Raw genomic sequence first — 22,218 nt, 5'->3', positions numbered from 1 at the left:
GAGCAAAGTGGCTCTGTCTCTAAACCAGAGGTGAGCTTGTAATTGAACAGAAAAAAAAGGAAGTCTACACCACTTTCAAGTTCATTTCACAGTTCATGGTGAGAAATCATTCTTATTTTTCAAGCTCCCATAGTGCTAATCCGAGAAAATGGGCCTTCATTAATTTTCTTTTAATTGGGAGTCCAGCAGTATAAGGATGGCACAGACTGGGGTATATTTTGAAATAGCCTGCTGCAGCTTGCGCTGTGGCAATAATTGAGTCAAGGTGTGACTAAACTATAGTCCATCTAATGGCAATATCAGGTGCCAAAGTCTGGTGTTCTTTCATCAGCAGTAAAAGGATAATTTAACACATGCTATATCTGATTCTTTTTTCAGTGGATAAAACTAGATCTACGTTTCAGATCCTACCTTAACTAACTGATCAAGAGCTCACCAATGACTTTGACTTTTATTGCTGCAATTGTACTTTCTTGTAAACTTAATCCTACTTTTTTTCTTCCCTCTTTTTTTTTTTTCCCATTTTTCTTTTACTTTTTATAAGAAAATTCTCAGTTATTTAAGCAGACTTTTTGAAAACTCTTGTTGACATGAACATGCATTATACAACTGGAGGTTACATTTTGACTTCCTAAGTCAGCTTTCTTCATTTTGTTTCTACGCCCTTCTTACTGGCATCTTCCCTTGCTTATCCTACCACAGCATTAAAGTTGGAGGGCCCACTCTGGAAATTGTATCACTTCGAATGTCAGGAGTATTTGAGATGCCCCTGTTGGATTGGTGGGTATGAACAGGACCATCATAGAATCACAGAATCATAGAATGATTTGGGTTGGAAGGGACCTTAAGGTCGTCTAGTTCCAGGTTGCTCAAAGCCCCAGCCTGGTCTTGAATTCCTCCAGGTTGGAGACATCCACAACCTCACTGGGCAACCTGTTCCAGTATCTCACCACCCTCACAGTAAAGAATTTCTTCCTAGTGTCTAGTCTAAATCTATCCTCAGTTTAAAGCCATTTCCCCTTTTTCTGTTGCTACATGCCCTTATAAAAAATCCCTCCCCAGCTTTCCTGTAGGCTCCCACAGGACAATGCAAGTCATATTTCTTTGTGGATAAATCAATGGAAAACACTCAGAATACACAAGGAGACTAAAAGAACATGAGACAGGACAGTTTAGGCTTCTAAATTACTTCCTTGGTATCTCATGATAGGGGCCTGTGGACTTAAGTATATGGCACTGTCATTGACTCTCACAGTGCTTGTGACTCAGCAGTTCTCTAAGTCAAGCCTTGAGGACTACAACCATGAAAAGACTCGTATGGCTTGTAGATGCCCCAGTTGAACCTTGCAGTCTTTAGTGCCAGCCCTGAACTGTAGTCCCGCCCATGCTACTTTTGGTTGAGAAACAAGGAAGTGTTGAGACTGCCAGCGAAGCTCAGGCACTTTTTGCTGCTTCTGTAGGGATACCTGCGATGAGTGCTAACCTAACCAGTTTTCAAGTAGCTCTACTTTGTGCAGGAGCTCATTACTGAGCATAAATAACACAGATATAGACTGGGAAGAACCAACTCCCTTCTCTGCCTCACAGTCTTTGGGTATTTACCCCTTGTCTTTTTTGGTTGCAAGTGTGAAGAATTTTCTCAGATGGGACTTTTTGATTATTTCCAGCTGAAACTGTTCCTTGGCTGAGAATGAATATTCATGAGAAATAGGAAGAGAAAGCAAGCTAAGCATGACTTTAGCAGCTGCAGGACTCAACAAGGAAAACAAGGTTTCTGCTTAATACATGATCATGATGAGAATGCATTTTATTTTGAGTATTTTTTAGAAATTCTTATAGTAATAAGTATCTATGGCAGGTTAAATTCTGTTTCAGGCATGCTCCTCATGAAATTTCAATATCTTTTTAACTGCACTACTCAGCAACAACTAACGACATCAGTGTGCTATCATCACTATTTATTTTCCTCCTAAGTTCAAAACACAGCATTATACCATCACATTGTCTGAAGAAAATTAACTCTATTCCAACCAAATCCAGGAAAGGACAGGTGTATAGTGACTGCATGTACTTGCACAATTGTGCTTTAGGTCACAAACTGATGAAGGGTCAGCATAGGCTGCAATGTAAGCTTCGTTGGCTCAGATCTTTACACTGTCAAGGATCTTTCCAGTGGTATCCATTACTCTGTGAAAACGTTCTTGTTTTTTTTTTTTTTTTTTTTTTTTTTTTTTCTTTTTTCAGCCAGCCTTCCCATGGGGGTTTCAGCTGCTTCTGGTTTGAACCAATCAATTTTAAGTTCAAATTAAAGACTTCGCCCCAGAGATTCATTAAAAACAAATGCTGTAAAGTGTGTAGCTTGGTGATAAAGGATCTAGAAGTTATTTCTGAAATCATAAGGGCTTTTAATGTTACAGACGAACAGAGTAGATTAATTTTTTGCTTTGCAAGAATAACTAGGAGGTATTCTATATTCTAGGTTATGCTGGTGATCATATTATCATAATGCTTCCTTTTGGCTTTGAAATGTATGGAACCATGCACACAGAATGTTGACAAAAAAGGAACCAATTTCATCATGACTCTAGGCTGAAATCTGCCTGGGATATTTCTGTCCTCAAGTGACTTAAAGTTCATTATTTATTAACATATATGTTAGTGTGACTAAAATACAAGAGCAAACATACAAAAATTAATACTTCAGCAAGCATTTATTTGAATTAAAAATATCTGTGAGGAATACGAAAGTAGAGATATTTTCCAAAGAGGGAATGTCACAGTAGCGTGATCCTTTCTTAGTTATAACAATTTACAGTAACTAAAACCCTATTTTCTCCATGGAAAATTTTGGCTTGGTTTTCTCTACAGTACTGGAAAAACAAGTCTCAAAAGGGTGCTTTCTTATTATGCACTTCTATATTTTCTACTGAATACCTTCGTGACTTTCTAAACTTTCGTCTGCATTATTATGGAAATGACTAAAATTTAATTGTAATTGGCAAATGAAATACACAAATACCACCTTATCCTGGAAAGATTACATAATTTTGATTTCACACGCTATTTTTATTCAAATACTGGTTAACACATTGTCAACTTGGAACAACCTTGACTGGAGCATTTTGCTGGAAAGCAAAGTGTTATTTGTGACTTAATCCCCATTACAAAGCTGATAATTCACAGAAGTAAAAATTCATACCCAGCATGATGTGGAACATTTAGTTTTAGATCTTTATCCATAAAGAAATGAAAAGATCTGACCTACTGTATTATCAAAGTCTTTAAATCTGTTTTACCAGGTTGGGTTCCTGGTAATTGTCTATGATTCTTTCCATCACCTACAGAAAAATCTTGCAAGCTAGCTAGACAGCCTCTCCATGACCCTGAGTCCCTGACTATAGCTAGGAAAGGAATCATACTTCTGTGACTGCTTGAGATCTGCATGCAAATATATTTTTAAAAAAGAGCTTATAGGATCTGTAAGAGTTTTAGTCCTCAAAACTCATCCTGTTGCCACCTGACTCATTGAAAACAGTGAAGGTTCACATCCTTCAAGGAGTTTTCCTGGGGCTGAAGGGATGGAAAAGCATCTCCTTCCCCTGAAGGTCTGTTTGTCAGGTCTACCCAATGATGGTGTGTACCCATTCCCACTCGCTCTTTTCAAGGGGGAGATCACTGTACTGCATTCTTCTCTGGAAAACTTCATGATTTGACAGATGAGACAAACCACACACAAAATGGGGATGAAGCTGAGGGGAAAAACAGCATGAACTTGTCCCCTATTTAAAGGCACCTTTGAAAAGTGATGTTTGAGGAAGCTGCAGGAAATGTGACATCTGCTTGGGTCCTTTGTTCACTTGAGTAAGCAGCAGATGTGCTCTCTTTGTGCTCTGCACTGCATGGAGTTTCACAGACCTTCTCTTCTTGAAGGTAGTATCTGAAGTTAGATAGAGCAGTCAGCAGTGCCATTTCTCTACATGGCTGCCCACATGCACTTCCACAAGTAGTAATTTTTACTATTTTTCTTAGTGCCAATATTTTCTGCTGATATCTTGCTATATTGTGATGTGACTTGGATCCTCCAAAGACAGACAGGGATAAACTGTTTAGAAGAAGCCGCATTTGAGCTGGTAGCACTTCTGAATTCCTGTTTTTTCCATCTTGTTGACCTACTTCTAAGAGCACTGGGGACACTGTTGAGGTTTAACCTGGAAGGCAGCTAAGCACCCCATGGTCATTTGTTCACTCCCCACCCTCACCAAATGGGACAGTGGAGAGAACTGGGATGTTAAAAAAAACACAACAAAGTACAACTAGTGTGCTGAGATATAAAACATTTTCTAAGAAAGACAAGGAAGATAAAGGGAGAATAATAATATCAATGATGATAATAGAATATATATTTACAAAACAAATGATGCACAACCCAATTGGTTATCACCTGTCGAATGCTGCACTGACAGTCCCTGAGCAGTGACTGGCTGCAGCCAACTCCCCATGGTTTTCAAATTTCCTTCCCTTCCTATCACAGGACCAGTGTACACTTTCTTGGAATCTGGCATTCAGATTGTCACAAATATTGGCATTCCACCTAGAGCTTCCCTGTCAATGGTTTACATAGATTTACATTTAATGTAACCACCCAAGTAAACAAATCTTAATTAAATCCCATTATGTTGTTAAACAGCAAGACCAAAATTATGAAAGATGCATTATTTTTCCACACACTTTGCTCTCCGAAGATTTGAAGTCTTGGGAAATTCAATAAAAATCATTTGAAAATTTAGAGGTTTAGCTCTTTAAAGAATAGTCATAAAATTGACATCACAGTCAACCATATGAAAATAGTCACTGAACATGCTGGCCAAGCTATGAGTGGGATTTCTTCAAAGGCAAAGTGAGTAGCACATTCTCTTTCATTAGTTTCCTGTCATCTGCAAGTAAACCATTTACAATGCTTGTTCAAGTTTTAGTGCTCTGTTCTACTCTATTGTACTATGTCATATAGCTTCTGCTCCTTCCTCTACAGTGGTCCTTGGAAGATGGAGAAGAAAGTTGTGCTTCTGGAATCCTTCTTGCTGCATAATACTGCAGCAGGACCAGTACTAGGTCCTACAGTATGGATATACTAGCAATATGGCAATAAGAATTACTACATTTCTTTAAGTAGCATGCTAACTCTTGCTATAACTCCTCATAGAACTAGCACCAATTACAATTTTTAGCTCAAGAATCTGGTTAGAGTAGGCACTGAAAGTACTCAGTGACTGATATCAGCAGTTACCCCAGGGATGAATTAAATACTTATTTTCCACAACATTAGCTGTCTCGAGGAGAAAAAAAATCTAATTATCCAAAGTACAAAGCAATGGATAAGTATGCTTCTTTTCCTACATAAGCGGCTAGACATCATGAAAATATTCACACCATAGAGCTGTGGTCACACAAATCCTTTCCATTACTTTATGCTATTAAATATGAATAGCCAAGATAGTCTTAGAAAGTTCTAAATATAAATACTAGAAACATTTTCACTTGTTTAGTTGGGTTACTTGGGTTTATGAGATGATATGAGAACTATTTATTTTTTTTTCTGATAAACACAACATGACAATTGTGGATTAATTTTGTTCACAGAAGTATGGAACAGCAAATTTTCTTTGAAAGGTTAACTGGAAAAATACTATAGAAACCCCAAGATCAATGGAAAACATCAGTCCTCTTGGTCTCTAATGAGTTAGTAACACCAACATAAAAAATAAAAACAATAAAAAAGCACCATCTCAAATCCCTTATATTTTCTATTGTAATTTGTGATCACTCTAAGCAGATTTCCTATCAGTTTTCCAGAACTGCTCATTGTGTATTCTGTAAATGCTGTACACAGGTGAGTAATACTTAGAGTTAGAGCACTAACTTGAAACAAGTTGTGCCAATTTTACTTAGTGCACAGAATGTTTGCTGCATCTTTTCTCATCATTAGCTAGACTTTCATTTCTCCAGGCTTAGATAACCCTTAGTCACATCTGTCTGTCACTTACTGTTAAGATTTGGCACACTGGCCAAAACATACATATGTTTTTTTTTCACCTGCATAAGGGTGTCCAGCCATCCCTGGCTTCACCAGTGTCCTCCTTGTGTGAAATCCTAGCCATAGAGATCTGATCTGCGTCTGTTAGATCTGAATGGGTGATTTTTCCAAATTCTTACTATGGAGAAATACTACAGGTTTAATTCAGAGAGCGTGCAGGACTGAAGTTACATAGATATATAACCAGGATACTATGTTAAAGAAATGAGAAGAAAATATTATCAACACTTTTGTTTAAGCCACCCCATAGGACTTTTAAGGCAAAGAGACAGGATTTCAAATCAGATGTATTCTTGGCTTAAATTTTCTAGACCTCTGAGGATACATCTGAAAATGGACACTGGAAACCACTGTGAACTGAAGTTCTCAGACTCCCTTCTCCACTAAAAAGCAATTGGAAACTATTTTAACCATCTACTATTCAATCTGTAGCAATGCTCTTTCTGAATTTGGTCCTGTACCCAACACAGTAAGATTAAAATGTTTAGAAGATTTATGAAGCTTGTGGAAAATTTAGCATAGTTGTCACAAAAAGAAGAATATATTTACTAATGTGAAAATTAAGTACCATATGTAAGTGATAGGTATTTAATTATAGCCTTGCTTTTCAACAGTATCAGTAGCATCTAAAAAACTTTCACATAGATTTCCTGGATGAATTCTCCTTAGCTTATCTACACTGCAGCACCTTATGAGGGGAATGAGAAACAGTGAATTAAAAAACCACGTTTGAATACTGAACAGAAAATGAAAATGATTCTTGACATGCATTTCATAAATTAATTTGTGCTGCTTTAGTAGTACATGAAACTTAAAAGCTTCCAGCATGAATAAAATCCACTCCTCATTCCTACATATTCTTTGAAATTTCACTACCAGACCTTCTCCACACCCCAGCAAACTCACATTTTTCAGGAAAATAGTCACATCTCTTCTCAGATGTCTCTCAACGTAGGAATACTCTTGAAGTTTCTCAAACTGTTAAAAATATAGAAGATTTTATCACATTTGTCTCTTTTTATTTACGTAGGAACTTGTTACAATGAATTTCTGCTCCTGTTGGTTCTGCTTTGGAAAGCTGTGAGAAATACTCCAAGTAGTATATTTCCATGAGAGAAATATATTTGTCCCAGAGAATTTCTTAGCATCAGATGTTAGCAGGAAAAATTACAAAGCTGAATTAGTGCATAAATCAGATAAAATATTTATTTACAGACATGTAAAAATTATGTTACAGCATTTTAAAGAAAACTGTAATGAAACTGCTTGACAGGGGCAAACCCCAAATGCTTTAGTTTTGACTTGCAGTGGTGTTGATTAAAAACATGACTGCTTACAATATCATAGCTATTATCTACATAGTTTTATTACAATGATTTTTCAGAACTAAAAGTGGATCTACATACAAAACTAACAGGAACACTGACAGGATGTAATACAAGAGTTTACAAAAGTAAAAATATTTTTTATTGATTGATCCAAATTTTAAAGCTTTTTTTTTTAGTAAATATTTTCCATCATGCAGCTGCACAGGCTTGAAACAAATATTCGAAGTACGCAGAGGATGTAAGTCTTTCTTGAAAATGAATTAGTTTAATTCTGGACTGCTCATCTTATGACTGCTGACTAGTCAAATGACTTGAGAAGATCCTTTATGTTTGCTGAAAAAATGAAAAAAAAACCCACACAACTAACAAAACCGATGAAAAATATGTTTATGTTTTGATCGCAGACAACACTGTATGTACTGCATACATAGGTATAGAACGATCAAGCTCTACTGAAGCTACCAGCATCCTCTGCAGTGATTTGAAGCAAACATGCCGTTAAGAAACCTTGCTAGTTGTAGACTGCATGGCACAAGAAGCTTCTGGCTTGCAAATGAAACAGTGTCTCATGACCTTATCAAAGGTGACTTAAACTGTGGTGTGAAGAAGGGTTGACATTAAGCCTGTGAAATAATTTCTTTGAATATATAGTCTTAAGGTACTGATGGGAAGATATTTCTAAAAATCGGAGTGGTTTTTGGTGAATATTATGTCATTTAGAATGGAAGTGGTAAAGAGAAGATACACCTAGCAGTTCCCCACATGTGAAAGAGCTGGTCTGTTTGGACAACATTCTACGTCTTTCAGAGTCAGTGGTTTTTTAAATGGGCAAATGTCCCTGGAGATGCAAAGATTTGGACTTATTTTAACTGCCAGCCAAAGACAGAGTTCCCTAAATGACAATGCTTGTTACATTTTGGTCATTAAAGATAACCACAACCTACACTACATGGAGAAATAGTGGAGAAAGGGGGGAAATATTTTACCCTTTGATTTCACAGAATCATGGAATCAGAGAATGGCCTGGACTGGGAGGGACCTCAATGTTAGTGAATCTCCAACTCCCTGCCACAAGGCAGGGCCACCAGCCTCCACATTTAATACTTAGACCAGGTTGCCCAGGGCCCCATCCAACCTGGCCTGGAACAGTTCCAGGGACAGGGCATTCACAACCTCCCTAGGCAGCCTGTTCCAGCACCTCACCAATCTCATAGTAAAGAGCTTCCCCCTGATATCCAACCTAAACCTTCCCTCCTTCAAATTAAAACCATTTCCCCTTGTTCTGCTGTTATCTACCCTTTCAAAGAGCTGACTCCCCTGTTGTTTATAGACTCCTTTTAGGTACTGAAAGTTAGATCGCTCCACAGCCTTCTCTCCTCCAGGCTGAACAAGCCCAGCTCCCTCAGCCTGTCTTCTTAGGGGAAGTGCTACAGCCCTCTGATCATCTTAGTGGACCTCCTCTGGACCTGTTCCAAGAGTTCTGTGTCTTTCTTGTACTGGGGGCTCCATACCTGGACACAGTACTCCACATGGGGCCTCACAAGAGCAGTGTAGAAAGGGACAGTCACCTCGCTGTTCCTGCTGGCCACCCTCTTCCAATAGAGCCCAGGATACCATTTGCTTTCCAAACTGCAAGAGCACACTGCTGAATCATGCTAAGTTTTTCATCCACATTTGCACTAACATTTCTCTTAGACAGAAGTAATATTTTCTTTCTTTTCCGGAACTGCCACCCTTGGCAGATTCAGAGGCTGAAATTGCTAATGCTCAGGTGTAGCTAATTATACTATTATAACCCTAATTTTTAGCTGTGAGCCTATCATCACACAAACAACAGTCTTTCTTATAGATCCTGAAGGTTTGATCTGTTAAAGAGCCTGTTCAATACTTTTGTTTTTATCTTTCTTTTAGCATGTAGAGAATGATTATAAGAGCAAGGTAAAGGTTCATCTGCATGGAGTTGGATACCAAAGGCTGTTGCTTTAATTTGGTTTTTGTTTTTTTTTTTGGTTTTTTTTTTTGCTTCTACAATCACTTCAAAGCCATGTCTCACATATGGATGTAAATCAACATCTCTTCCTTGTTTCATGTCATCTGCAGCACTAAGGAGGCCTAGCTTTCAGATGGTTAATGGGTCAATACCCTCCTTAGATAAGAACTTGTATCTATATCAGATGTGCTTTGATACTCTTTATATCTTAGTAACAGAAGAGAAATAATGCACCCATTCTGTCTGAAAGGAAATGTGATTTATTAAGAAATTCTATGCTATTACCCCTAGGACACTTGTAATAATTAATTATTCCAGCTTCAGGCTTTTAGGAGGGTTTTTGGGGTCTGGGAGTGTACAGACTGCTGCCAGGAAATGAAACAAAGAAATAATCATTAAGCCACCTCAGGCTCTCAAATACTGTCAGCATAGGTAATTTACCTGGCTAGGGAGGAGACTGACTGTCAAGTAAACTTCCCATATGGGAGCAAGAATCTGCCTTTAGAGACATGCAGATACTGCTGCAACAACTGCACAGTGTGTGGCATCACAGAGAGCTTATATGTAGAAAGGGATTAACAAAAGAATCCAATTTACAGTTTATCAAAGATTGCTTTCATATTTTGACATATTTACTTTTTAGCAGCTAACCCTGTTAGTAAACATGATTATTTTAGATGACAAATACAATAAATTAAATAATGGAAAATACCATACAATGTTTTTAAGTGTGTCACTAATTATAATGATCTTGTTTGAATTAAGCTGTAAACAAGGAAGTATGATAACACCTGACTCTAAATATGGTAAAACATGCTAATCATAAAAATAGCTTTTAGAAATATACATTTGTATACAGTGTTTCCCACACCTTTTAAATATGTCCTTCATATTATTATGATACAGTACATTGGCTTTTAAGACATCAAAATTAAAAAAATAATACCAATAATTAGCCAGAGAAAAACACATTTACAATCTAAACCATAAAATCTGACAATTGTACAGCTTAGAACATATAAGAAATGGAATTTCTAATATTTGAACAGTAATGTCCATTTTAATAAGTAATTAATTTTCATACAAATTGAATCAGAGGTGTTACTAGCCAGTAAGAAACCACAGTTCGCAATTTTCTGTGGGGAAGTCAGAGTTTCTCTTCTCAGCCATCAGGGGGTTCACACGTGGCATCTCGTCACTTGATCTGTAGAAACTGAGAAGTGAGAAATGTTTTCATTAGTATGAAGGCACACAATTTCTTCCAGCAGAGCCTCAGAAGGAAATGAGATAACCAGGGAAAAGAGGGAAGAACACTATGATGTGACTTTTTTTTTTATCACAAACGAATCCAATATCAGAATCTATCAGAGAACCAAGACTGGGCAGCAGTCCTAAGTCAGAGTGCATGGCTGAAATAATCACAGTGAATCAAGTGAGATCACAGAATCATAGAGTCTTAGAACTGTTAGAGTTGGAAGGGACCTTTATAAGTCATTCAGTCCAACTCCCCTGCAATGAACAGGGGCATCACAGCTAGATCAGGCTGCTCAGAGCCCCATCCAGCCAGAACTTGAATGTCTCCAGGGATGAAACATCCACCACTTCTCTGGGCAAACAGTTCCACTGCCTCACATCCCTTACTGTAAAAGCCTTTTTCCATATATCTAACCCAAATCTACCCTCTTTAAGCCTGAAACCATTTTTCCTTGTCCTATCACCACACTTCTCCTCAGTAATGCTCTGTGAATAACCACTGGATACTTTCTTTTTTAGCAGCAAACAGTAAAGAATGCATCTTAGCTGCTTTGCAGTGAAATGCTTTATTTGCATAATAACATTCAGCCCAAATAAATTGCTTGCAAGATTCTTTGCTTTGGTTCCCTCACACTGTTTTTATACCTCATTCCACACCATTTAAATTGTGTGTGCTTTCAGCAACACTTATTGTTACTAGGTTGATGAATATTTCCTCAGTGACTTTCCATTAATGTAGCCTACTTTATTATTATTACAATATACATGTTCTAGGCTTTAATTTCATGACTCTTAATTTCTTTTGTTTTGCCAGCCATGCTGTGAAGCAGCAAAAATCCAACAGCAGTGGGGCTTTGGAGGGTCTCTCTTTCAGCCAGGGAAGTAGATCCCATCTATAAACATGTGTCCTGACATGAGTCTGTTAATGCCATCAGCTTCAGCAAGGCATTCAGTGATGCCACAGGGGTACACTCCAAATACACCAGCTCCATCTGCCTACAAAAAATCTGACAACACTTTGCCAGTCATCTCAGTTTGAAAAATTCACAGTAGAAAATGTTAACAGAAATGGATAGGTTCTTTTCTTTCCTCTTTTTTTTTTTTTTTTTTTTTTTTTTCTTTTAAGTGAAATTAACATTAGGACTGGTCTCTTTCCCTTTGTAAGAGTCAACTATCAGATTTCCCACCTATTGCAAAGGCAGTGCCAGAACTCTGGTTGTGCCCTTCACAGGTAGCCAGGGTGAAAGCCCATGTGAGCAATCCAAGAACTTTCCTCTTCCAGTCAAAGCACTCCAAAACTGTTACTCTCTGCTTGTACAGAGCAAAATCTTGCTTTCTCTCTAATTTTAGCTGCTTATATCTGTACAAACTGACTACATCAAGAAAGAATTTTAAATTCCAAGTCTCTGAGAAGACTAATGGTTGTTAAGTAGCTATTCATCTCACAAGAAAGAAAAACCTGAGATTTCACTGAACATCCTATCAGCTCCAGAGTTCCTCTTTTCTCACCATTTTGTCACCTATACTTTGCTCTGCCGTTATGCTATTATGAAAAGCAATAATTATGCAAGTAAGAAGAAAGACAGATTTTCAAATTATTTACTGGAACTTCTTCCCTGACATAAACCTTTCAAGCATTTACCTGTCTAAAAGCTTCATTAGGTTGCTATTATGAAGTGTTACCACTAACCATCTGGATCCAACTCATCAATGCTGCTTTACTGTCATTTAGAAATAATGATAAAAATTGACCAACCCCATTATCCCCAAATCCTATATTCTTCTCTCAGCACACCAGCTAGTTACTTGCCTCTTGAAGCAGATAACCCTAAAGGCTGAGAAGAAACTTTAAAATCTGAAACAGATTTTCCATAGAATGACAGCAAACCCATAGCTATGATTAATCTGATGTAATATAATACTAATTTCTTCCTACTACTTTCTTCTGAATGGTGTGCAGTTTATCAGCTGGCTTTATGGTACTGCTGATGATATTAAAAGAATCTCATGATGACTAATATATTTCTTTAAGCTTTCCATTTCCTTCCTATTACATATATAAAAAACATCCTGACACAACAAGGATGAACTGAATTACATTTAAGACAGCAGTGTGGTTTTCATTTGATGCAGTTCTAGTAGAAAACCACTTATAAAAGCGTGATTTGAACATACTGCATTTTATGAACTGAATAACCCAACAGAACAGACAGTCCTGGCAGCTGTACATGAAAAAAAAACCACACACACAGTATATACAGCCCTAATTGCCATCATAATGTCTGAAAAAGGCTGGAGATGGGTTATGGAATATTTATGGGTTCATTTTCCACCTGAAATTATTTCTGCTATTTTTCTCCCTGTGTGGTTGGCTTTTTCAGCATGAGCTATTGAAAGCACTCTTCTTAGGCACAACACCGTATTTCAGACTTCCAGAAATGCTATTGCTACTGTTCCAGTTTGATCCTGCCAGCATTTTCACCAGACACTAACAATACTAGATCCAATTAATTTTAACTTTGCACTGCTACCATATATATAACTCCAGAAGGTCCACATTAAATATTAAACATCTGACTAAATATAAATGCTGTTCTACTTAATGGGCTCCAAATATCATCACTAAAAATAACAGAGTAAAAATTCCAATAAAATCAGGTAAAATTCAACAGAAATCTAGGGGAGTTTACATCTTGCCTTTTGAAGGTGTAATGGTTTTGTCACAGACAATTTTGGCCCAGATAGTTCCCTGCTGTAAATTTGTAGGTCTTTAGGAATGCTCTACTAGTTGGAGAGAGAGCCGGGCCATCAGATCACCTGCTAGGTGCTAATTCCCTGTAAGTTCTATTGTCAACAAGTACAACATAATAGGAATAGTTTGCACTCTTTCTCCTAAAAGCATTTATTTAGGAGGTAAACTCAATTTCTGGTAAAAACACCATTTTTAAATATATATATATTTTTTCCCCCAAATTGGATAGGCTACTCTGTCTCCCCACTTTTCCCATACAGCTGGAAGCACTAATTCTGACTACTGCACTGCAGCCAAGCAGATGCTGCTGGCTTTCCTGAGCTTAGTCAGGTGGTCTCTATTTCTCTATGGGAGGTGTGACTTTTGAACTCTGCATGCTGGGGTCAGACGGAGATCAGCATTTTTCTTGCTCCAGTTTATTTTTCCTCCCTTGCAGTTCTGAGAAAAAAAAATAAAGGTAAACAACAAGGAGAATGTTCCTTGTTCCCCATAAATCTCTGTTTTCCTTCTAGTTGGGTTTATTGGTGATGTGTGATTGACTTTACCATAATCTTCTTCCACACCTAAATGTATGTGTATAAATCTTACTACTCGAGCATAAAAATTCTGTATATGTCCTCGGGAGAGAGTATAAGACATGAACCTTGACTAAATGACACAGAAGTTGCTCAAGATTAATGTTTTCCCTTGAAGAACACTGAGAAAATCTGAGGAATATCTCACAGAATATGAATGTTAAAGAATTTACAGTAGGATTTATCCCACATAATTATATATAATAACAGCATCCAACAAAGTATATGCAAGATGTTTGTCTCAAAAAATGTATATGTTTAAGCAGTCAACTGCTCTGAACAACTTACATGACAACAGTAACCTTAGAAATTTCCTGAAAATGCAGAAAAACAGTGGACGGTTGGATGACTGTGCAAATCCACACATGAACTTGAAATCCAGATTCTCAAATATCCTTCCACTTGTTCTCCTAGATTTTTCCCTACCAGATAAAACCATTCCCAAAATTGCACTGCTGAGCTGGTAGCTACAAGATAGACAACCTTAGCTAATTCTGACTGGTTTCAAAGCTGCATTTCTACATCTGCAGGTGACTCAAAGGCCAACGTCTTCCCAGGTTGCTGTTGGTGTATGACAAAGATTTGACTGTGGGTTACCTGACTTCAATACCAATTGCTTTATGCAAAACTGCTGCAAATCCCCATTGAAATGCACGTACTGCACTTTCCTGTCACTCAGATCACTGGCCTTCCTTCTAGCACTACACATAGTGCAATTGTTGTGCAATTGCTTTGCTTGTATCTGTTGGTCTCATCTACACTGCCATGTATACAACTAAGAACACTGGATTCAGGACCACAGATGCGACTCTTATTTTATCTAGGATGGTGTCTTGTGTTTCATCCCTAATAATATTTTTTCTGATTATGAAGAGTAAATCTGGTCGGTCAGTCAAGGAGGAGAAAAACTGAATCTGCTTGCAGAAGAGTTTTTTCTTTAACCTCGAATCATGGATAATACTTATTGGTCCAGACTGTTTCCTAAAATGAGAAAAATCAGGATGTACTGATTACTGCTGGCTAGAAAGCAGTGGAACAAATTGCCGTTCTATTTGTTTGCTTGGTCTACCTCAAGACAGTATACTCCCTTTCTGTTGAGCAGACAACTAGTATTGACTTCAAGAAACATTAATTTATGTTTGTAGGGTATCCTTGGATCGTGCCCATCTACTGGCTTTTACATAGCTTTCATCATCATGAATGGAAACCCACAAGTAACAAACAGGACTTAGCAAAGAAACTTAACTTTGTGTTACCTTTTGCTTTGACACCTGGTCATTTGTTCATTTGAAAGAACTCCTGTCCCCTGAGTTAAGGATAAAATCTCTAATTAAGTAACAGTTACATAGATGATCTAGTATAACTCCTCTGTATGAAGAGTAAAAGCTGAGTGTAGTGTATGTTAGCAGAGAATATGAACGTGCTACTGTCATTTGTAAGAATTCTGTGTAAAGCCTGACAAAGTTATGGCCCTAAATCAATGTTGTTCTTTTATAATGAGCTAATGATAGAATACTCATTGCATATAACAAATGGACAGAATTATTGTTTCCTAAATCTTAATAAAGAATAATTGAAGAAAACAGTTACACCTTCTTTAAACCCTCCTTCAGACGATGAAACCTAATCATTTTCTTTTGTACTCTGTCAATTGTACTTTAATTGCCGAAAACACTACAGAATCATTTTTTCTGCTCAGTGAACAGTTTAATTGCTTTGAAGTGTCAGTACTTTTGTGAGTACATCAGAGAATGCCTGCTCTACTCAGCAGTGAAAACATATTTCTGTCCTTTGTATTAAAATGCTCTATTTCACTCGCTTGCTTTATAAAAATCAGCAGGAAGAATGGGAAGTTTTACTGAATACTCATTTTTTTCCTTTGACCAATATAGTTTTTCCTTCTCAGATATCTATGATGTGGGCAGATTTATGATGAATATTGTTGGGTTTAGTGGTGGAGACAGGATCTACTATTTTGAGAGTACCAATGAGGACATGCCGCAGTTTTGATATAGGTCAGATGTGAAGGCTGAAGGAATGACTTTCTATGAGAGTTGCCCAGAGCTTTGTTGAACAAGGCTATTAGGGCAGCAAGAGGAAGGAAAAGAAGTGGAACTGTCTACTGCACTTCACTCTCTGGGTTTGGATCCACTTGTCTATTTTTTTGTTTGTTTGTTTTGTTGTTTTTTGGTTTTTTGTTTTCTTTTTGGAGGGGGCAGAGTGGAGGGAGTTGTTTTGGCAGCCATTTTCTTCTACAACGTCTCTTATATCTGTGGGATATAAGAGGGACCAGCAGCATAGTTCCTTGTGACACTGGGAAGGATCTGAAGCTGGAGGCATTGGACTTTTTGTAGAGTGTGAAGCAGACTGCAGGATCTCCAAGGAAGAGAAGGTGGAAAAGATAGAAAGTGGTGTCTGCTGCCCCAAAGCTTTTATGCAGAATACATTGCAAGGCTTCGCCAAATCTTTCAGGATGAAACCATGCTCCCACTGACCACCACTCCTTTGCATGTTTTCTCCTGGTGGTATACTGGAATACTGGGAAAAGAATGATAACTCATCCAAATGCAGTAAGTTCTTCATCAAGTTGTCCAAAGTACCCTCAGCTCACACTTAAATGCCTTGATGGCAAATCAACCTCTGCTGGGGATCCAGTGACAAGTATAGCAAAGGGGAAAATATTCCGCTTTTCTTTATACAATTGTATATTTATAGCAAATTCCAAAAGGTATGACTTGAAACCACTAATTGTTTTCTGCTTCTTGAGATTTGGCTTGTTCTGTGTGAAACATCTAAGTCCTAATCTTGATTATGCTGAATGCTTCAGAAGGATGGCTTTAGGATGCATAGTGCTGTTGAAACACAGAAGAATTAATTCTTACTGATTTAACTTCCACTTGATGTGGAGAGCAGAAATTTCCAAATTTGAGGTGGTGATCCAATTAGCACCAATGGCAAAGACAGGTTTGAATACACATTTTAGGATACAAAAGAACTGCTACAACTTGTACACTGAGGACACTCACTGTATGTCTGCACTTTCTGTAGTATTTCTTTTTATAATAAGGAAACTTATGGGAACTTAGGAAGTACTAAAACTTCCTCAAATTAATCACACAGAAAATAATTCCTAAACTTTCCCAGTACTGCCAATTCAGATTTTAGACAGGTGTCAAAAAAAAAAGTGCACCCATGCAGGAAGAAGAAATTGTACTCAATCATAGAAATGAGTTCAAGAATGCCCTATCCAATCAACAGAAGATTTTTGAGTTATTCAAGGCAGTAATTTTAGTTAACATAAAGAGGATTGAGGTAAAAGCAAATTGTAGTAGATATGGAATGGAAAGCAGATCTCACTGTCGGAAGTAGCTGAAGGTAGTTACTATGAAATGATAGAGGTACCACAAAACCTCAGAAAAAAAAAAAAATAGAAAATCTATGTTGGGAATGTGATCCAGATGGAAAGAACAATGAATACTGGTCATACAACAGCGTTTTCTTGGTATTTTCACAAAATCATATACCCAAGTCAGAAGTGACACACAAGAACCAACTTCTGTCTCACACACAGGACCACTCAAAATGTAAACCCATTTTTTTCCTGCATAATGCTTATTTGAATGTGAAGTGCACAAAATTTTTGTTTTATAAGGATTTCGACGGCATTTAAATTAAAAATTGCAAAAGAAAATATTGTATTTAAGGTTACATTATTGTCTGCAGTGTGTCATTGACTACTACCTGACAGAGGATCAGCATGACACTGCAAATAAGAACAGAATTTAGACTTTTGATTCTCTGTTTACTGGGTTGGAACACAACTTACTCTTTCTAAAAGCGACTATAAAACTGTATTATACTTTTAGTAATGAATAGCAACAACAAATTGGAAATTTCAGATACACATATCAGCAGAACAGGCTGGCTAAGATGGCATTTGATTAACTTCCAAATTTTCATTTTGGCAGATAGAGCTTGTTTCATTCCTCAATGATTTCTTTTTTGTTGAGATTGCAATTATAGTTCTACCACCCTCTAAATAACTTCCCTTTTCTGAGGTCTATAATGCCTACACACAGATAAATTCAATCTGCTTTTCATGTCTTCAATATTAATCATGCAGAAAATCTTCTTAGTAACACATTTATATTTTTTTTCAGAAAACTCAGACCTTTTGGAATAATTGGGTCACTAACTGTATAGCTCTGCAGTGTATTTTGAGAAAATTAAAAATAATAAAAAAAAGGTTTTAAATGAATGTCTTTTTCTTTTATTTTTCTTTTATTTATTTATTTATTTTTGTATGGAAAAATAGAAACCTTTTGGCTTTTCACTGTTTACCTCTGTTTACTTGCATGAAGGTTCACTTTGGCTCGCAGATGAGATTCGACAGAAAAATGTTTCCTCTGTGGGTTTTTTATTTAGTCTTCCTGAGACTCAAGCATACTGATAAAGCCTATGAAATGAGTGTTTTCTAGGGGAACTAAAGCTATTTACTTTTAAAGACTGACACACCAGGATAAAATGCATGATTCATGGCAATTGCTCAATTTCAGTTAAATCTAAGAATTTGAGGATTACTCTGATAGAATCAATACCAAAACCAGATCCAATGGCTGGTTTGAGTCCTCATGAAAAATATCAGTTATAGTGTGAGTATGGAAAACACCAGTGTGTCCTTTCCCCTCACTCTGTAGTTTCCTGCTACACCTCGTGCTGTTGCTTTGGTATCAATGACTGTTCTCCTCCCATAGGTCTAGGAGATGTTGGTCATGATTGAATGATCCAAAATCAATCCAACATCTCTCACAAGTTATCCCAAGTTTGTTGGAGTCAACTAAAAAGCTGGGAGGTGAAACAAGAGGGACTTCACCAGCATTATAGTGGTAAAATTACTTGAGGCAAAACTGAAATCAGTCTTCATATTTGAAGTTAGTTACTTAGATTAAAAACAGTGTTCCTGTACCAGCCCAAATATCAGCCTGCGACTTTTTTCAATAAGCCACTATCACCCAGCCCCTAAAAAGGGACCTGAGTTTGCATTTGGGAGTTAAGTGTTTCCATACTGCACTCAAAGATTGAGTCTTCTGCTGTGAATTTTAATGTTTGTGGAGCTAATTCTGATTTGATTGAATAAAATAATCAGTCCACTAGTATTGAAAATAAGGTCAATTAATTCATATCAGAGAGGAATTCAGCTCATTTGGCCATGCATTTTGATTGCATGCCTGAGAATTTCTGTCCTGATCTGACAGAATTATTTGTCTCTAAATCAACTCACAAATACATTTACTTATTTATCTTTTATTGGAATAAAAACCAGGGTGCAGAAAGTGTTGATAGGTGAAGCTGGCCAATCAAAATTAAATATTTTGATGTCTCAGAAACATCAATTACTATGCCTATTTTATTTTTACCTAAGAGCTTAAGATATACAGATAGCACTAATAAACAAGAATAAAAAGAATAACCCAAAGTGAAATGAACACAAAGTATTAATGATGGATAGATCTACTGACAGTCAATGAACTGTGCCAATGAGCAGCAGAGTCCACTTTGCACAAAATAGCAAAGCACACAAACTACCCTTCCAGAACACCAGTCCACATGACGCCAGTGCATGAGCTTTGCACAAATTGCTTTGACAGTTTCTAAAACACATTAAACGTGTTAAATGGTGCAACCCTCCCTTCTATAGCAGGGGGGTTGAAACTAGATGATCTTAAATGTCCCTTCCAACCCAAACCATTTTATAATTCCACTATTTTGTCATTCTATAAAATCTGATGCTACACTGCAATAGAAAAGTAAGGCAAACTAATTGAGGAAGTGAAAATAACAATAGCAACAGTAATTTTCTTGTCTGGAAAGCATATAGTCTTTATCAGTTTGAATTATATAGTTGACAAATATTCCTTTCCTTTTGACTGCAGGGCTAAAAGGGCACCTTGGCCTGACCTTAGAAAGAGGGGCCGGGTTTGGCCTACTGAGCCATACTGGCACAATGGCAAAGCTGACAATGGGGCCCAAACTTCCTGATTTCCTGTACTTTTTCTTTTTCTTTTTTTTAAAATAAACAGAAGAAACAGTTTTGTTTTCAAGATTTTTTGTGTTAATACCGTAAGATTTTAATGTTTATAGTTAATTTATTTACATTCTTAATATTTTAAAAGCTTTAAGAGGAACCAAATAATATTGAGGAGATTCAGAGGAATAGAGTGAAAGGTTTTATTTTTCTTATTTATTTTTCAAATATGCAATTACAGGCTGGAAATATTACACTGCATGTGTGATAACAGTACTTGCATTCTTCCTATATGCTATCTAGGGTATATGATGTAAATAATAATTAAAAAAACATATCATGTAGTCATTCAGTCATAGTTAAAACCCTGAACACCTCTTAGGAACTCTTCCCCTAAGAAATTGACTGTCAGGAAAAATGGGAAGGAGGGGCTAGTAGCAAGGCCTTTCCAATGACTCACTCATAGAATGGTACATGAACAACAAACAAATCTACTGTGATACTGCATATATTAAATATAACAAAAGGGCATGTCAGGAATTTTCTTACAATTTTTGATTTCATGACATACTTTTATTACTTTCTCCATATTTTCAGTCACAGGTTATTAGATTTACTGCAGCTTTGGAAGGTACAACACATTAGTATCTGTCAGGTATGCTGCCCCTAATGACTTTCTTAGCTTGCTCAAGTACAAACATCTTGCACTGATATTTATCAAGTGAACACAATCTTTTAACTATTCATCTGTCTCAGGAATGAAGAACTTCATGTTTCCCTTGATACTGAAAGCAAGATTTCAATAAAGTCCAAAATGTTCAGTGCACCAGAAAAAATTTTTTGCTTTGTCTCAGTAATATTCAATTAATCTAAGCAAGATTTTTGGCATGACCTTGCTTCATCCATTACCATTAATTAGAGTGTTTATTTATTTATTTATTTATTTATTTTTAAAGTAGTACTTTATATAAGTAAGTACACTCAGCATATTGCAAACTGCAAGAAAAGCTATTGATCTTTTTGATGTGCCTAATCAGCCTAATTCTACTGCCAATAAAAGAGTCAGTTTGGATTGCCTCACTGCAACTGACAGAAAAAAGATATATTTAAATAGGCAATGAAAAATCCAGATTGATTAAAATAGTAAATACTATCAGTTCAATAAAATAATAGTTTTGTATTTGTTCAATCATGTTTTTTGGAAAATGCAAAATAAGGTCTAAACGTGAGATTTTATTAAACAAATTTTTGTTCATTTTCTTTAGATCTTATTCTACTTTCTGCTGAATGACTTCAAGAATTCTTATGTTAAGCAATGGAATTAAAGAAAGCTTCACTGTTTCATAAATATTTACTACGAAATGATGTTAATTTCATTTAACTACTTATAGGAGAGGAAAACATTTTTTACAATCCTTTGCCAAAGTGCTTGTTGGTTCTATAGATGTAAATGGATTGTGTATCAGTTCCCACAAGAAGTATAGCTATTATTATACCACATCTTCATTTTTGTATAATGAAACTCAGTGCAGCAAGAGGATTATCCTGAGTTTTGTCTGAGCCTTTTTCTAGATTTAATGTGTGAAACGTTATTCTTTATTGGTAGAAACAAATCCAATATAGATTGAAAACATTCAGTGCAGAGGTGGGAAAAAGGACAGGAATAAGAAATGGAATATTTCTGAAAGGTAAATATAACTGAAGTAAACTTACTAGGAAGAAACTATATTTAATGTAAAAATGATGACAGTAAAATGATGCCCTGTGATCAGAGTGGGCTTTACACAGTCTCTGTACCTTTTGCTTCTGATATAATTTAATATATAAATGCCTCTCAAGACTTCTCATTAGAGGTGAGTCATTATTGTGGAATTCCTATCTAATGCTTGTGTGCCTTTATTATCTTCACTGCATACCAGCATAAAATCACAATTGTGAATTACAATATCATAAATCTATTGTATTTGAAATCAGTGGAATCACAAGTCCACCAGGAAATGCTGTGCTGTCTACTGAATGCTTAAATACTGAACCACCACCATGCTAATATTGTTATAGTTATTTATTATAAGTGATTGACAGATTGATATTAACTATCCTTCTCTGTCAATGTAATATACATATGGGTGCATGTGTATAACTCATTCCAATTAATTAGTTTGTTGGTATTTTATTAAGCATTAGCTGAAAGTGATTTCTGTTT

General features: G+C 36.5%; 1 protein-coding gene across 10 annotated transcripts in view; it reads right to left on the bottom strand.

Moving 5' to 3' along the window:
• Window positions 1–9,324: 9,324 nt before the first annotated feature.
• RALYL (RALY RNA binding protein like) overlaps window positions 9,325–22,218 on the bottom strand; it is a 356,105-nt gene continuing 343,211 nt past the window's right edge. For all 10 annotated transcript variants that reach the window (XM_015855864.2, XM_032442788.1, XM_015855865.2 and 7 more), the window contains one exon: window positions 9,325–10,622. In XM_015855864.2, coding sequence (XP_015711350.1) covers window positions 10,605–10,622 — 18 coding nt within the window. In that variant the 3' untranslated portion in view covers window positions 9,325–10,604. The remainder of the gene's footprint in view (window positions 10,623–22,218) is intronic.

The sequence above is a fragment of the Coturnix japonica genome, chromosome 2, assembly GCF_001577835.2.
Source record: "Coturnix japonica isolate 7356 chromosome 2, Coturnix japonica 2.1, whole genome shotgun sequence".
In the NCBI taxonomy this organism is placed as follows: Eukaryota; Metazoa; Chordata; class Aves; order Galliformes; family Phasianidae; genus Coturnix; species Coturnix japonica.
Note: the sequence above shows the minus strand (reverse complement) of the source record. Positions and strands in the feature narration are given on the sequence as shown.